This window comes from Micropterus salmoides, unplaced genomic scaffold (assembly GCF_014851395.1).
Source record: "Micropterus salmoides isolate LMB-PRFRI ecotype aquatic unplaced genomic scaffold, ASM1485139v1 Ms_hic_scaffold_4, whole genome shotgun sequence".
Lineage (NCBI taxonomy): Eukaryota > Metazoa > Chordata > Actinopteri > Centrarchiformes > Centrarchidae > Micropterus > Micropterus salmoides.
In genome coordinates, this window is record NW_024043372.1 from 21,132,704 (window position 1) to 21,154,278 (window position 21,575).

The 21,575-nt window shown below is 40.5% G+C and overlaps 1 protein-coding gene across 4 annotated transcripts; it reads right to left on the reverse strand.

Annotated features, from left to right (window-relative positions):
• Nucleotides 1-955: 955 nt before the first annotated feature.
• LOC119886688 (inter-alpha-trypsin inhibitor heavy chain H3-like) lies at nucleotides 956-21,395 on the reverse strand. Of its 4 annotated transcripts, none has more exons than XM_038697593.1 (23): nucleotides 21,116-21,395; nucleotides 20,187-20,347; nucleotides 19,943-20,047; nucleotides 19,475-19,637; nucleotides 19,269-19,379; nucleotides 18,868-18,996; nucleotides 18,611-18,727; nucleotides 18,294-18,462; nucleotides 18,097-18,207; nucleotides 11,801-11,982; nucleotides 11,498-11,677; nucleotides 11,282-11,400; nucleotides 8,996-9,183; nucleotides 8,847-8,864; nucleotides 8,411-8,422; nucleotides 5,771-5,827; nucleotides 5,377-5,427; nucleotides 4,273-4,344; nucleotides 3,462-3,569; nucleotides 2,859-3,027; nucleotides 1,640-1,788; nucleotides 1,364-1,448; nucleotides 956-1,245 (listed from the first exon to the last, which is right to left on the reverse strand). In XM_038697593.1, the coding sequence occupies exons 1-23, from the start codon at nucleotides 21,185-21,187 to the stop codon at nucleotides 1,131-1,133; spliced, it is 2,643 nt and encodes an 880-aa protein (XP_038553521.1). In that variant the 5' UTR covers nucleotides 21,188-21,395; the 3' UTR covers nucleotides 956-1,130. The 4 variants fall into 4 exon arrangements, with proteins under 4 accessions (XP_038553521.1, XP_038553520.1, XP_038553522.1 ...); XM_038697592.1 differs by having other exon boundaries at nucleotides 8,411-8,425; XM_038697594.1 differs by lacking the exon at nucleotides 8,411-8,422.
• Between the last annotated feature and the right edge of the window lie 180 nt (nucleotides 21,396-21,575).

Consider the following 21,575-nt stretch of genomic DNA (forward strand, 5'->3'; position numbering starts at 1 on the left):
AAAGCTGGGTGATGCCTCTTACAGCAGGACAATGACCTAAAGCATACTTACAAAAGCACCCATAAAAGGTTTACGACAAAGCAATGGAGAGTTCTGAAGTAGCCAGCAATGAGTGCAGATCTAAATCCCATAGAGCACCTGTGGAGAGATCTCATAACAGCAGCTGGGAGAAGGAATGCATCAAATCTCAAAAACATGAAGCAGTAGGCAAAAGCAGAGTGGTCCAAAATTCCAGTACGGAGGTGTAAGAAACTCATTGATGGTTACAGGAGGCGATTAATTTCAGTAGTTTTTTTTCCAAAGGGTGCGCGACCAGGGCGGTGCGGTGGTTCAGTGGTTAGCGCTGTCACCTCACAGCAAGAAGGTCGTGGGTTAAAACCCCAGTTGCCCCGGCCTTTCTGTGTGGAGTTTGCATGTTGTCCGCATGGGTTCTTTCCAGGTGCTCCGGCTTCCTCCCACCCTCCAAAGACATGTAGGCTAGGTTGATTGGTTGTTTGTCTATGTGTGGCCCTGCGATGTCAGCTGGGATTGGCTCCAGCCCCCCGCGACCCTGTTCGCAGGATGGTGGTTGACGATGGATGGATGGATGGTGTGCGACCAAACATTGAGTTTGTCCAGTACATTTTTACAGTTCTGTGTGGAGTTTCTCAGGTTTGGCTTTTTTCTCTTCTGCTTTTTTTGTGTTGTTCCAATGCAAAAAAAGAGACCAAAGCATTTGTGACTGTGAACATTTTTTGGAAGAAGTAGTAGTGATAGACATGCAGGGGTGCCCATATTGTTTGTCAATGACTGTAGCTAAAAGAAAGTGTTGACAGGTCAAGCCTTCCCACTTTGCCAGGACTTTGTTACCACACTGAAAGCTTTTCATACAAACACAGACCACACTGGTTTGAAAACTTAAAGTGATAGAGGTACAAAGAAACAATTTTACTCCATAATGACACACGTACATGACTAATATGTTGATGAATTTATTATTTCTGTCTGGAAGTATGTACTGCTTTTGTAAAAAAGCAGTACATACAACAAGTGATACAACAAGCTAAAGCAACCATACACCAAACTTTCATTGCAAACATTAAAGAGATGTAAGAAAGTCATATTTGCAATTGATTCAACATGTTTCCCAGTTAAAGTTGTGTAACAATGAAATCATCCAGTCGTCTCTGCAGGGCAGACTCAGCAGACATGAACCAGCAGTCCAGTGTCAGGGCAGAGACAATACTGTAGTCAACAGCATTAGATCTACAAAAGAAAGAAATACATGGTCATATATATGTGTATATCAAAATAATAATACTTTTATTACTCCCAAACAGCTCTCTTTTTTATATATCAACTAATAATACAGAAGAAAATGTACCTGGTAACATCAATCTCCTGGTCTTTGATCTTAAGTTTTGTTGAGGGAGTGTGGTGCATCTCCTCATAAACTGCTGGCTTTAAAGCTGGACACAGAGAATAAACAATAAAGCAGTGGCACTGAAAAACTGACACTCCATGAGACACAGTACAACATATTTGCGTCTTTTTAATGAATTATCTCTCTATCAACCACCTCATTTGGGCGCAAACACTAATTCAATATATTGTTAACTTGAGATTAAAACACACAAGCAAATCCAGCCTTTTTACCCACCTAAAATTCCTGAAATGTTGTTGTCTGATGGCTTCTGTCTTAAAACCGGCCAGATGAATTCTTTGTCACCTCGCTTATGAATCAAGATGACCATGCGTGTGTCTCCAGCTGCAACATCTATTTCCTTGTCCCGCCTAATCACTGTCAAACTAGTAAAAAGAGCATCTCCTATTAGCTTTCTTTTGGACTCTTTTTAAAAGCCCTGCACACCCACACAGGTCATTTCGCTTATCTTAGCTGATTACTCAGGCTCATGTGCACTGTGTTGGTACTAATAAAGTCTCACAGTTATCAGTGCAGATATTCTCTCTGTAGTTGTCACCTTTTTAACAAACAACTGCACATGAATAATTACAGGTTAGCCTACTGTTTGTCCTGCTCAGAGGCACAGGATCATTGTGAATTCGTTAGGCTATTGAATAGCCCAGAATATGATCAGGTATCTTTGGATTTTAATGTTTAAGGGAAATTGTAATGATGTAACTCATATCAAAGTCAACAAACAGTTTTGGGTTTTCCGTTTATTTCCTCTGTTTATGTAATTAATTGGAGCTGGTGTGGGAGGTAGAACAGTACCAGTTAGAAACTTTGGCTCACCTCTATGCGAGTCACAGAGAGGAGGGCTCTGACTGTTTCACCACATTTGGTGGATTATAAATAGCTTCCTGAAGCAGCAGAGAGGTACTGGGAGGCACCAAAAGAGCAATTTAATGAGCTCCTGAACCAAATGAATTAGCATAGTAATTGGTTATAACATTTTAGGAAATAGTTGATTGGCTTTCTGGTGTAGAGTACAATGATAGGACTGATACCATTTTCATGTCTGTAGGTAAATATGAAGCTACAACCAGCAGCTGGTTAGCTTAGCTTAGCGCAAAGACTGGAAACAAGTCAGAAACAGCTAGCCCAGCTCCTATCTAGGTGTAAAAACCTAGGCCTAAGCTAAGATGGATGGATGCTGGTGCTAGGTTTATACTTAGCATAGGGACATTACAGCTAAATCCATCCTCTCCTCTAACACTCAGCAAGTGAATGAATAAATGTATTTCCCAAAATGTCAAACTATTCCTTAAAGCTCTGATGTGACCTTAGGCCACACATGAATACTTAACTCTGCATGCAGAAACAGTGACCATGTGCATTTTCATCCCTGCATCAGAGTCTATACACAGCTGAGTATCATCATAGCGTAATTCCTGCCATTACAATGCAAAGTCACCTTCCAGCTGTGATGAGATCCTGTCCAGTGTGCTGTGTCATCGTCTGTCCCTCTCGTACAGTGATTCTCTGGGTGTCAACCTCAATATGCAGGTCAGCTTTGAAGTGGATGACAATCCTTTTGAAGCCTCCATACGCTACTGAATCAAGCTCACCATTCACAGACAGCTCTAGTACAAAAGAGAACAAACACAACTCAACACCACACTTCAAACTAGCAGTGGTGAAAGAAGTGCAAGTACTAGCAAAACAATGTAGATTACAAATAAAAGTCCTTCACTCAAAATCTCAAAACCTACTTAAGTCAATGTACAGAAGAATCATCAGTAAATTTTAAGTACTGTACTGTGGCCAAGTGATACTCAATCTAGAATTGTTTAATAAGACTATCATGTAAAATCAATGTATTTAAGTTACTTCCCACCACTGCAAACTAGGGGATAATTATTGGTTATTACACAGTATATAACTGACACAAAGATCCTGAGGAGAATAGAAGAAGAGTGTTACACATAAAGCAACAGGCAAAATAAAAGGTGTTTATTGATTAGGTTGTAAATAATGGAGGGGAATTAGTGATGGCACAAAGAGGAACATTACTGACCCCTGTTGGGATGGTGTAGTAGTTTAAGGCGGACATCTCCAGTGACATCAAAGCATAATGGAAGAGACCGAGTCTCAGTTTTTAGCAAAAACCTGTGGATAAGAGGAACTACAGAGGAACACAGAGATACAGAGACACACAGCGTCACAAGAGAAGAAGAGGCAGTTTTTTTTTTTTGTTGGACCTGATTTGCTTATATGTTTGTGTTTTGAATCAACTTACTACTTAACTCACTAACTATTAATTACGTGAAGGAACAGGGGAAAAACAGAAAGCTAGATCAGTATATTTGTCATTAACTAATGAATGCTAACATAGTGATAATGACAAGCAGGTTCTCTTCATTAAAGTATGGCCTATTATAGTACATTTTTAGAAGTGCACCCTTTTTCACACCACAAAAAAATACTTTTGACTTTAGGTTTTTAAACTGTTTACAGATACAGTATGTGCGTTGCACTTGTTTATGATGCTTTATTTAACCAGATAAGTCATTTGAGAACCATTTCTCATTTACAATGTCGACCTGGCCAAGAGGCAGACGCAAGGGGCAAGTCGACATTAAAACATAGATACAGAAAACAATATTATTAAATTAAAACATCCCAATACAGTATATACAACAACAGGGATCTATTTACTGTGAGTAATTAACAGAAGGTGTGCCTGTGGATTACATTTATGTTGATTTTGCCATGGATTACTCCAGCTAACATCACCAGAAGAAGAACAAATCTTTAAACAAACAAAAAAGGTGATGAACTAAGCACTGTTAAACAATACCATGAATTACATGCATGAGATTCTTTACCAGTAGTTGCTGTTTCTTGCACTTTGCCGTGAGCCACTACAGTACTTAAAGAATCAAAACCAGGATGAGCAGCTGTAAATACATTTACACAAAGCAAGTTATACACATTTATATTACAAAGCTTCAGAGAATATTGTATTAATAAAGCAGGATATTTGATATCTATATTCTGACACCTCAGCTTCAAAACAAACCACTAAATTCACACAGACTTCATCTAACATTAAATTGTAAACTGTATATCAAAATGATACAAGTCACAATGTGTTCTTGATTTAACCTACAAACCCTAACCTACGCAGAGTAAATCTATATATATGTAAGTCAATGTTTTTTTGTACCTGTATTTAAAATGTTCCGTTAAGTAACATCCCATAAATATCATGGGATTGGCATATTTGATGATTGCCCATACAAAAATACAAATAGTCTTTTATGCAAGTTTGCAATATTAAAATGTGCGTATGTAAATGTAAGTAATACATCTGAATGTAGTGGGGGTAAAAACAAATAAAGTCAGGAAAAGGGAGCATTATACCTCTACTAAGGATGTTTTTTTCTGCCCTGTTTGGCTTGTAAGAAGCATAAAATCTTAAAAACTACTGAAAAGACAAGTGGCATAAAATACATCAGTAGTTTTTAGTGGAAATTCAGATCCAACAGCAGCACTATGTGGTTTATTTATTTATAACTCATGAAACGTGAACTAAAAACAAGTTAGTACCCACTTCAAAATTCTTAGAAACATCAATCAATGGCCACATCTATTTCTGCCCAAACAAATTCTGTAACTGTTGGAAATATTTCGCAAAACACTTTTTGTTGGTAAATATTTAACTCAACAAATTTTTAAGCCTGGGGTGTGGGTCATTTGCTTTATTTTTTTATTTTTCATGCCTATTACTGACCCATTTGGCTATTTGATATAAGCACTTAAAACTGATTGTCTTTCACTGTATTTGTTTTTTTATCATTAGAAGAACAGATTTGGAGGACTGTCCAGCCTTGGTGGGGGTATTTGCTAGTGCTTCAACATGGGTGGTTGGTACCATATTTACAAAATAAGAACGATGGATCAGAACTGGTACAGAAAAATAATTTTACCTGTAGATTTATCGCTAATGAGTTCTTCTTGTAGAACAGCAGTGGACTCCACTAATACATGATGGGAAATGAATAAATTTAAGAATTAAATGTCTGTTAAGATCTTACTTGTACGTTTTCTACAAAAAATATACAATATTCTAATTGTTAAAACTGTAGTAATATTCAGAATAATTTCCTGAATAATGCACATTTCAGTTTAGCATTTTGCATTCATCAAAGTAAACATTTCAAAAATAATTTTAAATTTTGTGATCATGAGATAACTATTTCAAAATGAAAAAAAAAATGTAAGCGTTTCATTGTAATTATGAAAAAAGTTTACAACTCTTGTTTGACTCAGGAAATGTGAAGAAGTTATGCTTTTAAGTGCAGATGTGTACACTTGTCTTACCTCGAAAAATGGGATCATCAACGAGATCATCATAATCATTAAAATCAGCAAACAATGCTGTGAAAGAAAAAAGATAAAAAAATAAAAATGATAACATACAGTTGTTAATTTCTTTACCAGTTTACTTAATACTTCACTCATATTTTGTTCACTCGTACCTTCCAAAGTGTGTAGGAGGGACTTTCAGGTCACTCCTTGCTGATCCATAAAAGTTTTTGGTAAAACACATTATTGCCTTTGTGCATTTGGATATAAATTGATAAAACATTTTAGATATAAATGTTGTATCTGTGTGTGTATATTGTATAGCTGCCTCCCTCCCCTCTCTCTCCTTCCATCCCCCTCTTTTTCTCTCTGTTCCTCTCCTGCTCTCTCTCTCTCTGATCCTCTCTTGCCCTCTCTCTCTCTCTCTCTCTCTCTCTCTCCCCTTCACCCCCAGAGCCTGAGCCATGGTTCTGCTTAAAAGGAAGTTTTTCCTTGCCTCTGTCGCCTAGTGCTGTGAGATAACTGTTGTTGTGTTTTGGCGCTATATAAATAAAATTGAATTGAATATAAATTGATATTTTACACAATAGAATTTTGCAAAGATACAACATCTGTTTTCATGCAACTCTTTGGTTGAGATTCAAATGTTTCTGAAACATATTCCAAATTGTGCAAAATGCAAAAATGTACATGGGAAATAGTGCAAAGAGAAGTGCGTCTGAAACAGCTTGTATTATAAATAACACATTTTACTGCAAAGAATGAGAACATATACTCATCAGAGAGAAAGTATGCTATATGCCATTGGCTAAATATAAAATGTATTATTATTATTTAAAGTTGGGGTAATGATTCTAAGCCAATATACTTCTCAAAGTCAGTGAACATCTCTTCATGGTCTGCAAGCTGTCCCTTCTGTGTGTGCACTAAAAAAAATCTAGTGTTTGTACTTAGCCCTGGCTCTCTAAATGGGAAACAAAGTGAGCCACACAACACTATTCCAACCAATCAGCAATAGGTAACATTTGTGCTCATGCACAGGACAAGGGGCAGTGGGAGCATGAGGGTTGGAAAATCTGGCACATGCTAAAATGTAATTGCTTTGTCAAGAAGGAGAGATGGCAAAAAAACAGGCAAACAGGAGGTCAGAATAAAAAAAGAAGAAGTTTTATGAACTGGGGCCTGTACCACAAAGCAAGATCAACATACGATATCTTTTCATTGTCAGACTTCACTAACCCTAATAATTGCGTTCAGGCTAAGCAGTCACACAAAACTGGTTATCAACTTGATAAGTCAACCCAGGGTTTCCCAATCCAGCCATGAGCTCATTCACATAAAAAAGGTGGTGTTAGCAGCAGATGACCAAATGTAAACATGGACAAGTCTACTGGCAGCAGAGCATCATATATTACCAACGAAGAGCAAGCTGTTGTATTTAAAAAATTGCCAATGACATAGGAGCCTATAAGGAATGCAAAGTCCCTCACTCACCATTGCATTCTTAATGATCTGGTGGGTTGGACATCACTGACCAGCCGCAGGAAACAGCACTGGTATATTTTTATATATAAAGCTATGCTAGGTAAACTTCCAACTTACCTCTGTACCCTTCTCTGTCTCAATTCTGCTAGTTACCAGCTAAGCTCCTCCAAGTGGTTGCTTTTTAATGTACCCAGGGTTTTGACAGATCTGGTGAAAACTGCGTTTTCATACTATGCACCCTGGGCATGGAATAATTTGCAAAAAAAATCTTAAACTAGAAACACTGCTGTTCGAGTCCACACTAAGACCAAAAAAGTGGATCACATCACTCCAGTTCTGAGGTCTTTAAATTGGCTTCCTGTATGTCAAAGAATTGCTGCTGTTAGTTTATAAAGCACTAAATGGTTTAGGGCCAAAATACATTTCTGATCTTCTGCTTCGTTAGGAACCATCCAGACCTCTCAGGTCGTCTGGGGCAGGTCTGCTTTCTGTCCCCAGAGTCAAAACTAAACAAGAAGAAGCAGCGTTCAGTTATTATGCTACATATATCTGGAGCAAACTCCCAGATAACTGCAGGTCTGCTGAAACTGTCAGTTCTTTTAAATTAAGACTGAAAGACTAGGGTAGGGTTAGAGTCCCTAAGTAACTAAAGGGGAGGTAGAGTGGGAGATGGGGAATCAAGGAATAAAATAAGCAAAGGTGGGAGACCTGCCCGTTTTTATTTTCTATTTAACTGTTACACTTTTTCCCCCCTCTGTTGCTTTTATGTTTTATGGAAAGCCCTTTGAATTACCTTGTTGTTGAAATGTGCTATACAAATAAACTTGCCTTGCCTTACTGCACATTTCTGAGAAGAGCTGCGTGAATGGTGTGTGTGTGTGCTGATTGATTGGCGCCTGTGATGATCGAATGAGTGTGTTTGGGCCGACTGTGTGTGTGTGTGCATGCTGGGCCACGTGTATATATAATTAGATGTTAGATAAATGCATTTCAGGACATTTCTGAGAAGAGCTGAGTGAATGGCGTGTGTGTGTGTGCTGAACTGCAAGTGTATATAATTAGATGTTCCTAAATACATATTCTTTCAAGTGTATATGTGTTTCTTATATTTTTTATATATATACTTCTTGGGGAGGATTTTACCATAATAGTGTATGTGTCATATTATACCTGGAAAGGCACCTGCTGTAAAAAAAAATATGATGACAGTTATTTATTTACTTTAAAATTGATCTTTACAAATTGGCAAATTTGTGTGTCATACGTTTTCATATGCAGAACCATCACCAACTGTCTACTTTTGTTGCAGCATTGTAGTATTTGCAATTAATTGTTTACATTAATTGAATGTTAACTAATAATGTGTTAACTATATAATAGCATACAATTAAAGCAATTAGTCAATCAATAAGTTAATCAATTAATTACCTGTATTCTATGATACATATGTTCAGTTCCTCAGCCAGACTTTAGATTGTAGAAATTTGATTAATCAATATAAATGCCACCCACAAATTGGTCTAAATCTCTAGTTCTTATTAAATGTAATAATTGTATTTATACATTGTAATAACACCTGATACCAAATCATGCAGATGTGTCTTACCATAACCATGTAACTGCACTGATAAAAGAGAAATGTTGAAAAAAAAAATGTTGGACATTTTGCATTGTGTTTTCATTCAAATGTGTGTGGTTCACTAGTAGAAACTCTGTTGCCCATGGGGCCAGCGTTTGGCCTTAAGATCCACTGACCAGATCCTGCAGGAGGTTGCTGTGCCTGTGGTGTTGCACCTTCTTTGGGTTTATAGAGCACCTCCGTGTTCTCCCCCAGAGGCTTGGTAACCACCATGGATGTCAGTGGTGTCACAAAGCTGTACTTCAGCGACAGCTCCAAGGCCTCTTTCTTCACATTCTCCTTTTCAGGTCCAGAAAACTGCAGCCTGTGTCACAAGTGCGTACGAATGTTTTAAACATGACCAGTGCTTGAAGTGGAAAAAAAGAAACTATCCTCAACCTCAAGATGAAACTAGTAAATATTATAGTACGTAATGTTAATATATTTACAGGTCACACTTTATTTGGATAGTCTGCCTACCTGTCATTCATTAAATTATTGTGCAAGAAAAATGCTACATGGTAGTTGGTCTCTGATTTGTGTGGCTAATTAACAATATTAATGTAATAACTTAAACTTAACTAAAGAGGTGAAGACATAAGGGCTCAGATTAGGGGTGTGATGCTGAAATATTTCAGTGGTGGGGTCTGGGGGTCCTCTCTGAGAAGACTTTGAGCATTAAACACACAATGTCCTGCATTCTGGAGACATTTTCTGCACCAATTTATGGAGGAAATGTCTTTATTTATATGAAGGGGAAAAAATTAAGGTGGCAAATGACAATTCAAAATATAATGGAATATAATGCAGTAATCAGCAGCTTGTTGTTTTAGCTTAAGCTTTTTTGGACAATTCACATTTTTTTCTTCAATATTTCAACTGCTTTGCATCTTACTGTGCGTTGTTTCATTTGTTATTTAACCTTTCTAGTTGCAAGACGTTTTTCAGAACATTTTTAACAAAAGCTTTCAAAAAGGGATGGAGACATTCTGATTCTGACATGTCTCCAGCGTCCCCAGTATAAATAACACCTATCTGTCAAGGCTGTGATTGGTCCATAGGTGTCATTTACACTGGGGACGCTGGGGACATGTCCCCACCACTTTTTGAAATGGCTGATTTTGTCCCCATCACTTTTTGAAAGCATTTGCTAATTGTTTTCAGATAATTAGCTTGCAACAAGAAATGTTAAATATCAAATAAAAAATATATGAGAAAGGTTTGTAAATATGGAAGAAACAGATCTGCCTTGTCCATAAAAAGTAACTTACAGCCTATTTCATCAATGACTATTTTTTCAAAATTTCTTAATTGTCCCCACAACTTTCCAACACATGGATTGCTCGGTTCAGGAAAGAAAAATGACATTGACGAGCTACATTCAGCACACGGCTGCTTGAAAGGCTTCTCTTCTCCCTTGTCTCTCTCTGCCGACAGAAATTAGGGGGAATGGGAACATGTGAGCGTCACGTAGTGACCATAGAACCTGATATGGAGAGGGCAGAGGAGAGTACCAGCAGCTTCGTTCCGGCCCACTTCAAGAACTGAATACGCCAGTTGACATGACAGTATGATGTTATTTAATGGCTAACGATATCTTTTGATATTATTTTTGTTGAATCCTCAGTAGCTGTTTGGTTAGTTGATAAAAACCTTTGGCATTAACTTAAAAAGGGGGGTTTCACGTCATGATTGACAATTGAGTCAGCTAGGTATGTGGGGTCGAGACTTCGATACTGCGGCTCCAACCCCCACTACAGTACAGACTGGCTCCAAATTACACCACCAGGGCAAGATGGCAGCATCCGTATCTGGGATATTTGACGATATTTTTGAGTATAGTACAGTAGAAGGAAGTGGAGACATGTTCTTTTCTTAATGTCTGGCTGACTAATTACATTGACAATGAACATTACAAGTCTGCCTACATCTGTGTGAAAAGAAAAGACCCATTGTTTGAAAAATTACACTGCAAATATTGAGCAGGAAATCTGGCACTGTTATCAATGTAAACTGCGTATGTGCCCTGTGAAAACGTAAAGCTTGAAAAGGATAGCAACAGAAACTTTTCTGACAAGTGATAACATTTTTGGTAATTAAATTGTTTAAGTCAGGGAAATTGCTGAACATTCTCTGGTTCAAACTATTTAAATGTGAGTAGGCTTATTTGCTTTGTTTTACTTGGTTGTAAATAAAAAATTGGGGGGTTTTGGACTGTTTGTCACACAAAACAAGCAATTTGAATACATTCATCCTGGGCTCTGGGAAATTGTGAAAGGCCAGTATTTTAATATTACATTTTCTTTCAATTTTATAAACTCAACAATTCATGGATTAAATAGAAATATGAGGTTTGCAGCCCTTCAATAAGTATTTGATAACAAACAAGAACATCAAGAAAAAATGGTCAGCATCACACTCACTCTTTCTCTAGAAGCTGTTTGACTGTGAGGTAGGCCCAAACCCTCTGGATGTGGCTGTCAGAAACTGTTCCAGTTGACTCCCCAGTGTTTGTGTCAGAAAACACCATGCTTGTATTCCTCTGTTATAGTTAAATGAATTGTTATATGAGTGTGCAGAGGGACTTTCACAAACCTTTCAGAAGATAACAGCTAATGTGCAGTGTGGATGATCCTTACCGAAATGGCCACAACTTGTGGACTGAAAGTTTCGATGTCGTTGTCAGTGATCTGACCGGCCACCACAATCTCAGAGCCATTATAATACTGGCTGAAGTTAGTCTGGGTTAGATTGGTCGCACCAGCATAGATCATTGTCACATCTGTCAACAGAGGAGTGGCCACCTCTTCATAGAAACCCTGTTGACATACAGTATGGACACTGTATGAATGTTTAATGTCTCCACAGCCACCCATGATAATTGTATCTATGGAAATGTAGAAAATATATAATTTGTGGGAAGTGCAAGTGATTTAAAATACCTTCAACTGTAAATCAGCATCAGAGTCTTCATAAATCCGTCGGGCTGCACCATTGTTCTGCAGCGACATCTTCTCAAGGAACTCAAAATTGACGTCAAAACCAAAACCAAGACAGTAGAGTGGGAATTTGTCAGCAATAACCCCTCTTACATTTGACTGTATTGTTTCAAGATTTGTCACCCCTGCAAAGACACAAGACGGGTGTTTTAAAAAGGCAAGTTGAGCTAAAAAAAAAATGTAAATAATATTATTTTCATTTAAATGTCTATGATGTTTAAAGGTTCCATATTATACAAAATCCACTTTTTCATGTCTTTTCAACCTAAATATGTGTGTCTAAAGACTCTCTTTTTCTCCTAATCAGTCTTTAAGTTTATATGTATGGAGGACAGATTCTGACAAAGGGAAATAAATACAGAAATAAATAAATGCTCAATAAATAAATAAGGATCCGATTAAATCCACAAAAAATACAGTAAATAAATAAATGTATGCAGTAATTAAATTATACAATGAGACATTAATGTATATATCTCTTAATTAGCTTTGGTATTTATTCATCTTTGTAAAAATTACCTTATTTATTTATTGTCAGTTATAATCTTCAACTTTATTTATGAATTAAATAACACGGGGCAACTTTTTGAGCAATATTGCTGGGCAGTCTCGCTGGTGGCAAGTCCGACTATGTTTTGAACGGATAGCGGCGTGGTGGGCCGGGTGGCGGAGTGATGGGGGAAGGGCATTACGGTAGTAATCTTTACTCATTAATATTGACAGCAACATTGCCCAGCGCCATTGCTCTAAAAGTTGCTCTGTGTATCATCAGCTTTAGTGAACTGAAGTGATTAGCAACTCTGTCTGAGGACAACCAGCCATGTCTTCCTTCCTTTTCGTGTGGACGCTCTGACAGACAATGATTTCAGTTTGCGGCATGCATGGACACAGAACTGCGGTAAAGTTAGATGTTTGTGAGAAGAACATGGTCAGCTAGTAGGAGCTAAATCTGGAGTGCACACGTATTTGACTCTGTATGGTAAATTCAGTTTTAACGAGCAGAGCCAGCTGACAGGCAGAGTTAGACTGTGTTCCGTCAGTTTCTCTCTTTACAAAGACAAGTGTTGCAGTCTGACAGTCTTATCTGAAGAGAAGCTATCAAACTTCAATACTACACGATGCAAGCGTCACATAGGCTACAACATAATTTATCAAATTACGTCGGACTTTGTAAAATTAGCACAAAGACACACATGTCACAACATCCGGTTTTCAAAATAAGGTGTTAACACAACATAAGGTATGAAAATAATATTAATTGTATTATATTCACAGAAAGAATAAAACATGTTACATGTGTCTATTAGGAGCTATAAAACACATTTCCACTTAAATTCTGATTTGAGTTGTGGACAACTAGAACCACATGAATTTAAAAAAATTAAACATTTCACTGCCCAAGTCAGCTATAATACAATGACTATTCATTAGGCTACATCAGTGTTTCCCAACCCTCTCCTGGAGGCACACTAGTCCTGCATGTTTTAGAGCTCTCCCTGCTCCCACACAGCTGATTCAAATGATCATCTCGTTATGAACTGCTAAAGCTGTTAAATCAGTTGGGAAACACTGGGCTACATACTGTACAGTATTTGTGGACAGCTAGATCCTGGAGTTCAAGTTTAGTTCAGTCTAAAATGAATGAATATTGGATAGCGATCATCAATAAATGGGTTGCCAATCATCAGTTCTCCCACAAAGACACCTTTAACTACTTTACCATTAATGAAAACTAAACTGACTCTCACAATCATCTGATTCAGCTGTCACATTTTTTAGATACAGCTAATCCAGAATAAAGAGCAATGGCACTGGGGCTGAAAATGTGCAATACAACAATTTAACAAATACAACTGTTTAATTATGTTCTCTTCTTTTGGTTTGCAATATGCAAGTATCTCAAAGTAATCTTAAAATTCTGTGTACCTACAGGTTACAGTGCTGGTAAACAGAGCCTCGTTTCAGAAAGCAGGCTTGTTGTGGTGGCAGCCCGGCTGATGGTGAGTGTCCTGTCTATTCCTCCTTTTTGCTTGTGATTCTGTTTTCCCCTGGTGTTGTGTTTTCCTGTACTCTGCCTGCTTCCCTGTGTCTCCTCCCCTGCGTGTGCTCTCTCTCCCTCTGCTCCTGAGCCCAGCCAACAACCCGCACCTGCACCTCGTCAGCCACCTCCTCTGCCTGCCACACCTGCCAGCAATCAGCCTCATCTCTATATACTACTTTTACCCCGGTTCTCCAGTCAAACCCTGCTTGATCGTCGTTGCTCCTTACCCGGTGCCACTTCACCACTCAAGCTCTCTCGTATTCTCCATCATTTCTGTTTCCCTGTGCTTGTCTCTGTTGTGTCTAACCCTGTCTGTCTCCCCTCCAGGTCCACTCACCTCCGTCCTCCGCTCCGTCAGCTGGGCTCGCCACCCTGCCCTCTCCCCTCTGACCTCTTCCACGGCGTCCTCCCGGCTCCTGAGACCCCTGCAGTGGTGGCTAAGGACCAAGGGTTTTTCCCCGAGGGGAAATCCTCTCCGTCTGATTTGGGTTACGCGCTAGTGTCTTTGTTCCCTATCAGTTTGGAGGGAAACTTGGTTCCTGTCCCAGGGGCCCGTTCTGGGAGGGTCGTCGCCGGCTGGTCATTTCGACAGACGCCTCCCTCACGGGCTGGGGCCCGGTCATGGACGGCCGCTTTGCAAGGGGATCCTTGCAGGTGCATCAATCCGAGTGGCATATCAACTGTCTTGAGATGTTGGCGGTGTTCCAGGCTCTAAGGAGTTTCCTGCCCGATCTCCAAGGCCACCACGTCCTGGTTCGTTCCGACAACACAGCGGTGGTGGCCTATCTGAATCACCAGGGCGGTCTACGCTCGCGCCCTCTGTACAGACTGGCGCGTCAGATCCTCCTGTGGTCCCAGCAGAGGTTACTATCGCTCAGGGCGATGTATCTCCCGGGGACGCAGAATCAGGGAGCAGACCTGCTGTCAAGGCAGGGGCTGAGGCCCGGGGAATGGAGACTTCACCCCGAAGTGGTGGAGCTCTTGTGCGAAGAGTTCGGCCCCATAGACGTGGTTCTGTTTGCGTCTCAAGAGACTACGCACTGCCTGCTATGGTTTTCTCTCGTTCCTCCAGCCCCGTTGGGTCTGGACACCACGGTACATTCTTGGCCGAGGCTATGTCTGTACGCTTTCCCCCCAGTCGCTCTGCTCCCGTGGGTTCTGGAGCGGGTCCGCCAGGACAATGTCGGCCTACTGCTTGTAGCCCCGTTCTGGCCAACCCGGGTGTGGTCCTCGGACATCATGTCGCTCCTGGACGGCCCGCCGTGGCGGGTCCCTCTGAGGAGAGACCTGCTGTCCCAGGCGCAGGGCCAGGTTCTTCACCCTTGCCCCGCCATATGGCGACTGTGGGTCTGGCCCCTGAGGGGGAACAGTACCTAGAGGCGGGTCTAACAGCCGGAGCAGTCGAGACCCTCCTGAGCTCCAGGGCCCCATCCACACGGAGGATGTACGGCCTGAAGTGGAGTGTTTTCTCCACTTGGTGTAGGGAGCGGTCGGTGGACCCTGTTACCTGCCCGGTGGTTCAGGTACTGGAGTTCCTCCAGGACCGGTTCTCTGCTGGTCTTTCCCCTTCCACCCTCAAGGTGTACGTGGCAGCTATTTCGTCTTTCCACACCCCTCTGAGGGAGGGGTCTTTGGGGAAACTTCCCTTGGTTGTACGTTTCCTCCGTGGTGCCCGGAGGATGAGACCTGCGACTTGGTCCAAGGTTCCCACTTGGGATCTGGCGGTGGTTCTTGGGGCGTTGGCTGAGGCCCCCTTCGAACCCCTGGAGTCAGCTGATGCTAAACACTTGACCCTCAAGATGGCCTTTCTCCTTGCTATCACCTCTCTGAGGAGGGTGGGGGATCTCCAAGCGCTTTCGGTTTCCCCGCAAAGCCTGGAGTTTGCCCCGGGGAATATTAGGGCTATCCTGCACCCTCATCCAGTATACATCCCTAAAGTGCCTTCTTGTGCGGCAGGGTCCACAGTGCTGCAGGCATTTCATCCTCCACCTCATGTGACAGCGGAGGAGGGGAGACTTCATCTGCTCTGCCCTGTCAGAGTATTTACACTCTGAGGTCCTCCCTTTGGAGGAAGGCTGACCAGCTGCTAATGTGCTTTGGGTCCCCCAGGGCTGGGCTCCCTGCATTCAAACATACTATTAGCAACTGGATTGTTCAGACTATTTCCCTGGCCTATCAGGTGCGCAGTTTGCCTTGTGAGGGTTCATTCTATCAGAGGCATGGCGGCCTCTCAAGCCCTCCTTTCCGGGGCACACATTCATTCGGTTTTACAGTCTTGACCTTCCTTCGGCACCTGGCACTCATGCGCTCTCCTCTTAGTTGTGCCACTTTATTGCACACTGGGGCAGGCGGGGTTTTCGGCACGGTTTAGTGGGTATCTCGTTCCCATAGTGTCGTAACCGACGCAGTTCGAGTTCCCTCGAAGGGGAACGTCTTGGGTTACGTATGTAACCCTAGTTCCCCGAGAAGGGGAACGAGACACTGCGTCGGCCCGCCGCACCTCTCTCCCCGCCTGAAGCGCCTGCTTCATAGTTTAAGCTAATGATGAGTGTGTACAGGTGTGCTTTATACTCCTCCGGTTATTCCGTCACACCTTACCGTTCTAGCAACAAGCCAATAGGATTGGAGTGATTTCATTCACGTTCAGACCTGCTACGCCTAGAGGCATTCCCATAGTGTCGTAACCGACACAGTGTCTCGTTCCCCTTCTCGGGGAACCAGGGTTACATACGTAACCTGAGACGTTTTCCAACTTGCACAGCGTCAGTAGCCGGTGTTACTGATCTAGGGTTTACCTAATCTCACTCTCTGAAAAAGAAAACCCAGTGTTTCCCTCATCTCAGGTTTAACATACTCAGAATTTTCACTAATCCTGCTTTCTGAAACAGGGCCCAGAAGTAGGTTTAACCAGTTGACAATAAACAATGACATCCTCTGGCAGCTATTAATACATTATAGAGTTTTCTCAGTTGTGACGTGCTTCCAAAATAACATACTAATTTCAATAAATACAAATGATTTTGTCTCAGGATTTTTTTTTATGCATTTCTTCTACTTCATTGCATGATTTAGAATGATGAGTTGATAAAGGGTCTATCTTCGTTCATCCTGCACTGCAGAAGCAAATAAAACACATTTAATCCCAAAAATGTTTTTCATTTAGGCAGACTGGAGCAGAAAACAACTTACCTTTCTCAAGTTATAGCCTAAAGTATACAGTACAATGTATTAATATAACATATGTATGAGGTGGATCAAACACAGCTAATCTTAAATGTCAAAGTAGAGAGGAGCCTAGCAGGCCTATTCATTTTCATTCTTTACACATTACACAAGATGAATAAACCATGCCCACAGTTAAAAAAAGTCTTCTCCATGTTCTCCACCTGTTATCCTGTAGTTACACAGTAATATTAAGGGTGTGGCTGTATTAAAAGTACCCACTGTTCTCCCATGCTCTATAATTGCACAGTAACGATGGGATATGTGCTGTTCTCCCATTCTTCCTCTGTATCTACACATAAACAACAAGGCATGTAAGGGGGAATATAAAAGGAATTTATCAGGCCCGTAAAACTAGGGCAGTGATATACAGTACCTAACACTAGAGGAGACAGCTGATCTGCATACTGTCAGGCGGAGTGAGCATGGTGGGACTGGAACATTATAAAGTGCATAGTACAACCACTTATATGTATATCCTATCTCTATTTAAAAGGCAGAAGTACTTAACAGTAGCTGTAGTAGGCCGAATAATAAAATAATGGCAGCATCAAGAAATAGGGCAGTACCAGGAGCAGCCTAAAGACAGTAGGCTATAAACAGTGTCATCTGTGTGTAGCAGCATGATCTTCTATATTGAGTGGACAGTATTGCGTAATGTGAGATATGCAGGCTACATATAAAGTCTAACATTTCGCAAACAGTGTTGACCATCATGATAGCAGCCAAGCAGACACACTGATGGCTCAGAAGGAAAGGAAGGAAAAAAAGTATTGCGTGGGAACGCAAAAGTATAGGGAGGAATTCAAATGTATTGCAAGAAAACATAAAACATATTGCTAGCGAACGCAAATGTATTGTGAGGGAACACAAAATCATTGAGAGGTAACACAAAACATATTGTGAGGGGACGCAATGTATGGTATAAATATTTGTGCACATGATTATGTGCTGTGCATGTGTGTTTTATTGTAACCTGTGGTTGGGTCTCCGTCGGTGAGTAGTATAAGGATAGATGCTGAACCTTCTCTGGGATGTGCATTCAGCATACGTGCTCCTTCCAACACTGCTCTGTTAATGTCGGTGGCTGAAATAAATGAAAAAATGTTTCCTCACCGCCGTTGCTGTCAAATGTTCACATCCCTTTAATAAAATATTAAGTAAAAACCTCACCTCCTCTAGTTTCAATATCCTGTGCAAATTTCTTAGCACTGTCCAGGTTTTCTTTGTTGGCCTGAACAAGTTCTCGTTTCCAGTGAAAAATGCTGCTATCAAAAGTGAAGAGACCGAAGAAGTCATCTTCTGCAAGGTCATTCAAGATATGGATTAAAGCTATTCGGGTCTGGGATAAAAACATCATTCACACATTAGAACTTTTATTCAAGTAAGAGACCATGTAATAATGTGTTTCTTAAATTTTTTACTTGATAAAGTTGTCTGTAAAGTAAATCATTAAATGACACAAAAAAACCACTCTTCAAATACTGTACCTGTTGTATTTTTCTGCCGTACATGGAGCCACTTTGATCAATAACAAAAACAACATTTTTTGGTATGCGGGGAAGACTAGATGGAGCAAAGTGATGCACAAAGTACCCAGCTGATCTCTAAGAAGAAAGTTTGATTGGTTAGAAAAGATTGTAAAAAAGACAGGGAAAGAAAAAAGATCCATTTAGCTCTTGCTGATTATGTATGTGCAATGCTAATAAACCACTGAAAGACAACAGTTAATGAACTCTTACTGTACCTTAATGTCTCCAAGTGAGGTGTCCCTGTTGACATCATAAACAATAACCAGATCTCCATTCATACCCTGATCTCCACAGCTGTCACATGTTTTCTGTTGGTCCTCTGTCGGATAGAAATGCACCCATGCCTGGAAACAGGATTAACCAGGTTTAACGTCTGCGTTAAACTTGGTCAATCCTTAATTAGTCCTCTACCGTTTATTAAATTTCATTAGATTCAACTTGATTGTCACTGCACAGCGATTGGCACTACTGATCCAACAACAAATTGTAGTTTGACATCCAAACTGTTTAAAAAAGTGCATATAGATATACAGTTGATAAAAATAAATGGTACTAAAATATGTGCACGAGGATGAGCAATAATTCAAAATATAACTTTGATATGTCCATGCAGTACCTGTTTGTCTGCATGTGTTTTGGTGATGGCATTAGCGAGGGCTTTGGTGCTTAGTCCTCCTTTAACCTTGATGAAATCGATGCTGGCTTTCTCATGAATGTACACATCAACCTGGCATTGAGAATAAAATAAAATTGCCTCAACATTTTTTTCCTGGATGAGGATATAATTAGATACCAAAAGGAAAGGGTTACACACACACACACCTTGAAGTCTTTGACAGGCTGCATGGGTCGAGCGTGGATTTGTAGTTCGTACTTGCCGAGCTTGCGTTTCAGCAGTTCCTCATATGTGAGTTCAAAGGTGACCTTTTTGTGAGCAGCCACAGTCACGGAGGTCTTAAATTCCTCGAGAGTCCTTCCTACAGAACTACAGCAGAGACAATAATCATGGTATTACAACAGAGGTTCCCACCTTTCTGGCATGTAACTCCTAAAATCAAACAATGCCTACTTATAACCCCCCATCACAGATCATGGCCTAAGTGTGGCTATGAGTTGTGAGTAGTTCCACTAAAGAGTGAAGATTTTTGTTAAAAGGATATTAGAGACCAGAATATGTGAAAGTAGCCAGAATTTTGCAAGAAGGTAAACCAAAGGACACACAAGATTCTTCTACAAATAAAACTTATGAACTCATCTGTATAAAACCTGGTAATAAACTGATCCATGTACCTGACAATCCCAGCGCTTTGGCCGCGGGACACAGCCTCAGTGTACTGCTGCTGAGCTTGCTCCTTAGCTTTCACAACCCCGTCGTACTCCTGGCCATCTATAAGCCTGAAAAAGACCAAAGACAAGTCTTTGTTTACAGACATACTCCTGAGTGACACATGATTTATTTTTGTGATTCTTTAATGTGTAATTCTTTATGTACAAATTCCTGTAAATATTAACAGATAATTTTTGCTTCACACACATTTTGAATTTACTGATGAAGGCGTTCTTGGGAATCCGGACGTGGAATTCTATTTCCTTTGACTCGTCCATACGATTGGCCACACGGCTTGTGATGACAGTGGTGGCATAACGACTGGTCACTGTGGAGTTGATGTGAAAGCTGTAGATGTCCCAGTCGTCCTGAGCAAATAGAGGAGGCACATTGCACAATAGAAAATGGCTTAGTTGATCCCACTGGCTGATGACGGGCTGACTAAAGATCAGATAATGGTGAAAAACAAAGTATTTATGGGTGGCATCAGTGAAATCTCATTGGTAGAAACTGAGAAACCACCCAGTTCTTATTATTTTTCATCCAGTGATTTCAAATGGCAATGACTTGTTCACTCCCACTAATCCTTAACCCTAAATATTCACCAAGTCTTAACTCGTTAATTTAATGATTGACATCACAGAGACCAGCTTTTTGTCCCCAAAAGGCAGTTGAGTCCCCCTGATGCAACTGTGTAAACAGATTATGGCCCCACAACATGAGTATTACACATTCACACACATAACAATGACATGATTTTGTCATTTAAGAGGACATTGCATTGCTGACTTAAAATAAATCCCTGGAGTTTTACTGCAACCTAACCTAACAAACCTTTGCTAAATACCAAGTCTTAACCCTTAAAGTAAATGGATCATCTCAATGTGACTTTGTTCCCAAACAAGAATATTCTGAGTGCACACACACTGTGCATTCATATGAAGAATATGAAGGAACACTGAAGGTAAAGTCCCATCAGATTGTTCAACCTGCTCATTTTTAATCATACGCAGAGAAACAAAATCATGCACAAGCCTCAAATATCTGTTAATAATCAGTGCTAAGACATCAATATATTAAACTGATTGAGTGTTCTCACAGTGTGGTGCTCTATTCCTAAGGTTTTGTGACCTTACCTTATTTGGTAGTGTGGTAACCAAAGCCAGCAGCAGCCCAAAGAGGGCGATTTGCACCAAAGTCCTCTCCATGATTTCTCTCACCAGACTGCAACCCAGGCAGCTGAAACTGTCTTTTATACTCAATCCGACAAGGAAAGTATTGGCAAACTCTTCTTTTTCTCTCTCCTCTTTAAACTCTCACTTGCACACATGACAAAAACCCACCCACACACAAAAACACACCTCTTTTACCCCTCCACATACTTCCAGGAATCACACGCATAGCTAACAAAACGTCGTCATGACAGGTTCGGAAAGCAGAAATTTATCAGAAATTCATCTGCTTCTGTGAGCTTTATTATTGACATAGGGGCCCTCCCATTTTGCAAGGTCTGATGTTATTATGCAAACACAATAGACATTGGTTTGAAAACTTAAAGTGACAGAGGTACACAGAGAAAATGTGGCTTCATATTGA